This window comes from Octodon degus, unplaced genomic scaffold, assembly GCF_000260255.1.
Source record: "Octodon degus isolate 3935 unplaced genomic scaffold, OctDeg1.0 scaffold00163, whole genome shotgun sequence".
Lineage (NCBI taxonomy): Eukaryota > Metazoa > Chordata > Mammalia > Rodentia > Octodontidae > Octodon > Octodon degus.
In genome coordinates, this window is record NW_004524739.1 from 687,508 (window position 1) to 695,222 (window position 7,715).

The 7,715-nt window shown below is 42.8% G+C and overlaps 1 protein-coding gene and 1 pseudogene across 1 annotated transcript in view; one reads left to right on the plus strand and one right to left on the minus strand.

Moving 5' to 3' along the window:
• The window catches only part of Pigv (phosphatidylinositol glycan anchor biosynthesis class V), a 15,892-nt gene extending 14,359 nt beyond the window's left edge, over nt 1-1,533 (plus strand). The window contains exon 4 of the mRNA XM_023703077.1: nt 1,268-1,533. Within this exon, the coding sequence (XP_023558845.1) occupies nt 1,268-1,531 (264 nt within the window). The 3' untranslated portion in view covers nt 1,532-1,533. The remainder of the gene's footprint in view (nt 1-1,267) is intronic.
• A 5,630-nt stretch (nt 1,534-7,163) lies between these two features.
• LOC101589093 overlaps nt 7,164-7,715 on the minus strand; it is a 1,174-nt pseudogene continuing 622 nt past the window's right edge.

Here is a 7,715-nt window from a genome sequence, read left to right on the forward strand (position 1 = left end):
AAGCACAGGGACCACAGTTCAATCCCCCAGCACCACATGCCAGCCAGCCCCGCCCCCTGGTGGGCTGAGCTGGCCACACACACACACAATAAATAAATAAATGTTTAAAAAAAAATAGTACAGGAACAATTAAAAAAAAAAGTAATATATACAAGCTTATGTAATTGGAATTGAATAATTCTTACAGTTCTTTTCTCTCATTTGGTCCTAGGGATTGAACCCAGGGCCTTACACAAGTTAAACAAGTACTTTACCACAGGAATATACCTCCAGCCCAGTTTTTGGGTACCAGGAACTAAACTTAGGACCTTGTGCTTGCCAGGCATATTCTTGCGCTGCTGAGTTACATCCCTGGTCCTCCAGCACTTTTTTTGTTGTCTAGGCTAGTCTCAAGCTTGTAACCTTTTTGCCTCTTAAGTATCTGGGATTATTAGGTGTGTGCCACCACATCCAGCAATTTGAACTGTGTGTGTATGGGTATGTGGACACATGCATGCATGCCTTCACAGTGAGCTATAGTCTTATACCCAGTCTGTTTTTCTAGGCATCCATTTATTCATTCTATTTAGTCTTTTAATTTTTAAAAAATCACTTATGTATGTATGGATGGATGGATTTGGTACAGGGTCTTGCTACGCAGCTAGGACTCATAGTGGTCCTGCCTCAGCCTCCCAACACTGGGATTACAGGAATACACACCACGCCCAACATGTCATGTGGTACTGGGGACTAAACGTGGGTCTTTGAACTTGCCAGGCAGGTGCTTTGACTGCTGAACTGTCTCCCGAGCTCTTAGTCTTTTTTAGACAGACTGTCCCTGTGCAGCTCAAGCTGGTCTTTAGCTCACTTTGTAGTGCACGCTGGTATTGAACTCACACTGATCCTCCTGCCTCAGCCTTTTGAGAGCTAGGATTACAGATGTGTGCTCCTTTCTTCCTTTTTTTTTTTTTTTTCCTTTTGAGTTGGGGTCTCACTATGTGTTCAGGCTAGCCTTGAACTTACTTTATAGCCCAAAGTTGTTTGAACTCCTAGAAGTCCTCAAACGTCAGCCTCCTAAGTCTAGGATTACAGGTTTACACCACCATGCCTGGCTTATTTTTTTATTTTGAGATAGAGTCTCAGTCATTAAGTTGCCCAGGCTAGGCAAAAATTTGAGATCTTCCTGCCTCAGCCTCCCAAGTGCTTGGATTACATTTTCATGCCATATCTTCAGATATGCTTTCTTGTGATTTGTGCATAATGGAAACAAAGCATCTGCACTTTACAGATACCCTCAGCAGACCCAAAGAAGAATCTCAGTTCAGACTCACATTTGGAAAAGAAATGGAGGAGAGATACAGCAGTCTGGTCTGAAACCCTTCTGCATTTCCACTGGCCAGGCATAGCCAACCTATTCTATGGAATTCGGGGACATTCCTTGATGACCTGGCTTCTGTTACATGGAAGACTTCTTAGTCATTTGTTCTCTGAGGCTCCTTTATGTGCCTTCTGGGGAGTCCTTGATTTTCCTTCATTGCCTCATTGGAGATAAACTTTGGAGGTTGTAGCCTTGGGGAATGTTCAGTTTTCACCATGCAAATATGGGCCTACCATATTTAAGTTTCAGTGAGTCCAGGGTTTTATGTGTTAAAATACACAAAACTTATTGTAACAACTATGTCGTTCTGTGTAGTGGTATTAAGTACATGCACAGTTTTGGGCAGCCACTGCCACTGCTCATCTCCCAAATTTTTCATCTTCGCAGATTGAAACTCCATACTCATTAAACAATAACTTCTCAATCTCTTCTCCTTCTGACCTCTGGCAAGCATTAAGCCACTTTCTGTATAGATCTGTCTACTGTAAGTATCTCATGTAAGTGGCACCATAGAATATTTGTTCTTTCTGTCTGGTTTATTTCACTTAGCATAATGTCTGTAAGTTTCATTGATGTTGAGTTTTCCCTCTCTAACAAGTGTGACCCAGAATTTCTTTGTGTTTATAGAATTTCTAAGAGTAAATAAAATTCCATTGTATCTTTTTTTTTTTTTTTGCAGAACTGGGGATTGAACTCAGGCCGTTGCACTTGCCAGGCAAGCGCTTATTGTACTGAGCTATCTCCCTGGCCCCCATTGTATCATTTTGTTTACCTGTTCATCTGTCCATAAGTGAACACTTTGGTAGCTTCCACCTTATGGCTATTATGAGTAATGCTGTTATAAACACAGAAATACAAATAAGTCCCTGACTTAACATTCCTCGAGTTGCAAACTTTCACAGATTCAAACAGATTTTATGAGCATTTGTAGATGCAAACAAATCACAGGAGTAGCTCACAGGTCTACCAGACATTGTCACAGTTGTGCTCCTGTGTGCTCACTGTACAGTGCTCTGTCTGAGCCCAGGATGTCCGGAAGCAAGGGGAAAAGCACTAGTGATAGAGAAGGCAGGTACTGCTAGGAAGTGCAAAGCAATATACATTGTGTATTTGAGTCAAAGGTGTTAAGCATTCACTTTGTCAGATTTAGGAACATTTTCCCAGAATGGAACTTGTTTGTAAGTCAAAGACAGTATGTTTGTTTGAGTCCCTGTTTTCAGTTTTGTTTTGTTTTTTTTGGGGGGGGGGAGATATCCAGAGTAGATTTCTTTTTTTATGTCTTTGGTATGGGTTCTACAGGGTCTCATTACGTAGATCAGACTCGTAGTGATCCTCCTGTTTTCAGCCTCCCAAGAGCTGTGATTACAGGCACACAGCACCACACCCAGTCTCAATTGCTGTCTCAGGGGCCCCTGGGGGTGGGGCCGGCACTACCACTGGGGAATCCCGGTCTGTGAGTCAGCCTAAACAGGTGCTTTCATCCGCTGAGCTAGCTGGCCAGCCCTTCAAAAAGTAGAATTTTTCATCATATAATTCTATGCAGGAAGATAGCTCAGTAGAATAAGCGCCTGCTTGGCAATTGCAAGGTCCTCAGTTCAATCCCTGGTATCACCAAAATAAATGAATAAAATAATAATTCTAATTATTTTGAGGAATTGCCATACTATTTTCCACAACATCTTTTTATTTTTTTTTAATGTCTTTCTTTTTTTTACATTTATTTATTGTGTGTGTGTGTGTGTGTGTGTGTGTGTGTGGCCAGCTCAGCCCACCAGGGGGCGGGGCTGGCTGGCATGTGGTGCTGGGGGATTGAACCGCAGTCCCTGTGCTTTTACCAAGCTTGTTCCAAATAGGTGCTTTAGACCACTGAGCCATCTCTCCAGCCCCACACAACATCTTTTTATATTCATACGAGCAGCACACATGGGTTCTGATTTCTATCCTTGCCAACAGTTGCTGTTTTCTAGGTTTGGCTTGGTTTGATTTTTTTTTTTTTTTTAAAAAAAAACAAAGTCTTGCTGTGGGGCTGGGGAGATAGCTCAGTAGAATAAGCATTTGCCTGGCAAGTGCAAGGTCCTGAGTTCAATCCCCAGTACTACACACACACACACACACACACAGTCTTGCTCAGGCTGGTCTCAAACTCATGACAATCCTCCTCCCTCTGCCTCCCTGGTGCTGGCATTACAGATATACAGCACTGCACCTGCTACCTCCCCAGCCCTGCACACCTGGTTCTTGTTTCAGGTTCTGTTTTCAGCCTTCCCAGCACTGGGATTACAGGTGTGCGCTACCACAGCAGCCATTGTAATAGATCTGAAATGGTTTCACATTTTGGTGTGTGCAGTGTTTTTGTTGTAGTAAGTTCTGAAATTAGAAAGAGATCCCTAACTTCATTCTTTTTAAGATTATTTTTATTGTTTTGGAGTCCTTAAAAGTTCCATATTAAGAAAAGAAAAAAAGATATGTGGAGAGAGTGATTTTAAGGAATTGGCTCCCATGAATAGGCTGACAAGTCAAAATCTATAGAAAAGGTGGCAGCTAGAGACCTATGGAAGAAGTGCAATTAAAGGCCCTCACTGGCAGAATGCTTTTCTTTTTTAAGAAAAGCTGGGCTTGGGGGGGGGGTCGGGGGCCGGGGAGATGGCTCAGTAGAATAAGCGCTTGCCTGGCAAGCACAAGGGCTTGAGTTCAATACCCGGTTCCGCAAAAAAAAAAAAAAGCAGGGCTGGGGAGGTAGCTCAGTGGGCACAGTGTCTACCTAGCAAGCATAGGTCATGAGTTCGATTTTACCAAAAAAAAAAAAAAAAAAGGAAAGAAAGAAAAGAAAAGCTGATCATTTCTCTGTTATCTACTGATTTAAATATTTATCATCAGGGGCCTGTCCATTTGCTCAGTTGTTTAAGTGCCTGCTTAAACAAAGCACTCAAGCTCAAGCTGCTGTGGTTTGAACCCAGATACTCACAGCAAACAAAAAATGCCCTAAGGCATCTTATGGCCTAAAAAAAAAAAAAAAAAAAAAAAAAAAAAAACCTTCTACCATTTTGGGGAAAAAAAAAAAAAAGAAAATATAGAAGTGTAAGAAAATGGAAAAAAATAAATATTTATCATCATTTTAAAAATATGTTCACAGGGCTGGGATGTAGCTCTGTGTTAGAATGCACAGGTAGAACACAAAAAAGACCCAATGTTCAGCCCTGGCAGGCCAAATTAGTTTTCTGTATATTCCTTTTCAGGTGTTTTTTGTTTGTGTGTTTTAGATAAGTACTGACTTTGTAGCCCAGGCTGGCTTTGAAGTTACAGTGATTCTCTTACCTCAGCTTCTGAGTGCTGAGACTGCAGGCATGTGCCACCATACCTGGCTCGACTTGTGCTTTTTTTTTTTTAATGTATTTGGTACAGGGTCTCACTACACAGCTTGGACTCATAGTGATCCTCCTGTTTTCAGCCTTCCCAGCACTGGGATTACAGGTGTGCACTACCACAGCAGGCAGGTCTCTGTGGCCTGCTCAGCTTGCTCTGGGGGTAGGGCCCGTGGGCATGTGTTATGGGGGATTGAACCCCAGTCCTTGCTCTTGCCCAAGCAGGCCCTTAGTCTGCTGAGCTATCTCACTGGCCCTTCATTTATTTATTTATTTTTTTAATTTTATGTATTTAGTACATGGTCTCACTATGCAGCTCGGACTTGTAGTGCTTCTTTTGTTTTAGCCTCCCCAGCACTGGGATCACAGGCGTGCACCACTGCCGCAGGCAGGTCTCAGTGGCCAGCTTGGTGTGCCTGGGGCGGGGCCAGCACAGTATGCTGTACCGGGGATCGAACCCGGATCATTGCACTTGCGCTTGCCTAGGCAGGTGCTTGCCACTGAGCCATCTCTGGGACTTCTCAATTCATATTTTTCTAGATCTTCTGTCTTACTAGTTAATTTTCACTTAAGCTTACCTCTTCCTTGAACTACTTTTTTTTTTTTTTCCCCCAGAACCAGGGATTGAACTCAGGCCTTTGTACTTGCCAGGCAAGTACTTAGTCTACTGAGCTATCTCCCTGGCCCCTTCCTTGAAATAGCTTATAGAGATACCTTTGCTAATTATTAAGTTTTCCTCCTTGAGCTCCAAACCCACCCATACTGGAGCTGAGACTGCAAATCATGTTTCTGCTCTCAAGCCAGCTTTGCGGTTCACGTTGTGAGTCAGAGCCACTAGAGGGAGGTCGTGTGGCCTGAGGAAGAAGAGTCTTCAGTTTGCTTTGGTTCCTGTGAGGACCACCTTTTGTAACACTCCTGCTCTTTGGCAGGTCCTGCTTATAGCAGCAGCAGAAACAAGTTTATTTTCAAATAGCAGAACCATCTCCATCACACTCCACTTGGAAACACCAGCTGAGTAGTGTCTGCTCCTCAAATGTCTCGTTCTTCCTCCAAGTTCAGGGACATTAGACGCCAGCCCTAGACTCAGGTTTGAGTGTCAGCTCTGTAGGTTATAAACCTCTAGGTTTTATAGTTTTACTAACCTCAAACCCTTCCTGTTATTCTCCTAGGCCAAGGAATTAAAAATGCTTCCTGTGTCTGCTGCTTCCAGAATATTCAGAAATTTTTACCCTTATAATTATGTTATTGTAAACAACTCTAAACTTAGTTAACCAATCCCCCACCACCTTTGGTACTGGGAACTGAACCGAGGGGCTGTACCACTAAGCTATATACTGTAGCCTTTCTTATTTTGTATTTTGCAACAGGATCTCAGTAGGTTACCCAGGCTAGCCTCAACTTTTAGTTCTGCTTCAGCCCCCTGAATACCAGGGATTATAGTTGTGGGTCATGATATCCACCTAATTAACCATTATTGCAGAGGGGACCCCTAGGGTTGAACCCAGGCCTTCACATTGACTGTATCCCTAGTACTTTTTTATTTTTTATTTTGAGCCAGTGTCTCCATAGATTGCTCAGTTACCCAAGCTGGCCTCAAATTTATAATCCTTTCACCCCAGGATTGCTGACAAGCATGCACCACCACATTCAGCTTAACCATTCTTTTTTTTTTTTTTTTTTTTTGCAGAACTGGGGATTGAACTCAGGCCCTTGAGCTTGCCAGGGAAGTGCTTATTCCACTGAGCCATCTCCCTGGCCCCAGCTTAACCATTCTTTACAGTAAATTATCTGTCAATAATCGGTATAGTTTCTGTCACATTGACTAGACCCTGACCAGTACAGAAGTTGGTATTAGGAGTGGCAAGAAGAAGTAGACTCCAAAAGATGAGATTAGGAAGTTGGTTTGGTTGTGTCACTGAGTTTGAATGCAATGAGCTCCTTGCCAATAAGAAATGCGATGCTATCAATTCATGGCAAGCTGTGGCATCACAGGTAATCAAATGCTCATCTGTGGTTATCTGTGATGAGGTAGGAACTAAAGCAAGTGTTTTGGAGGCCCAAGGGGTTGTTGTGCTTGACTTTTATGGCAGTGACAGTGACTGTAAGGGCTATGGTGTGGGGCAACTTCTGATTACATCAGAGTCCTTGCAGAAGGAAAACAACAAGCTCAGATCTTTTTTTTTCTTTGTTACTGGAGATTGAACTCAGGACCTTGCACTTGACAGGCAGGCACTTATTCCACTGAGCTATCTCCCCAGCCCTCAGATCTTTATAAATTCTCAGCCAAGTCATAGTCAGAGAACTCCAGAAATTCCATGTTAGCCATAAAATAATAAGAAGAAGAATAAGAATTTCTTTTCTTTTTTTTTTTTTTTTGAAAGAGTATTATGCCTTTATTCCTTGTTTTGTCAATTAGGCAGGCTGAATAGTTTGCTTTTTGATGATCAGTCAAAGAGACCAAATCCCATATCCTTATCTGACTCTGACTCTTCCTTGGTTTCCACCTTGGTTGGGGCAGCTACAGCAGCAGGAGCAGCAGTGGTGGCTGCAGTGACAGGGGCAGCAGCCACAAATGCAAATGGATCAGCTAAGAGGGGCTTGACCTTTTCAGCAAGTGGGAAGGTGTAATCAGTCTCCACAGACAAAGCCAGGACCTGCTTGCACCCATTGATGATAGAATGGGGCACTGATGCAATCCCAATCTGCAGACAGACACTGACAACATTTGCGACACCCTCCAGAGAGTGAGAATGCAGTTTCCTCTGTAATGTCAAGGACTTCTGGGTTGTAGATGCTTCCATTGTCAAACACTTGCTGAATGATCAGCCCAAAGGAAAATGGGGAGATGTTCAACATGTTCAGGAGGGTTGCCTCGCTGGCTCCCACTTTGTCCCCAGTCTTAGTCAGCTGTACATCACTAAGGATTTCCATGATGCCCCTTGAGATTTTATTTTATTTTTTATTTTTTTTTAATATTTATTTATTTTTATTTATTA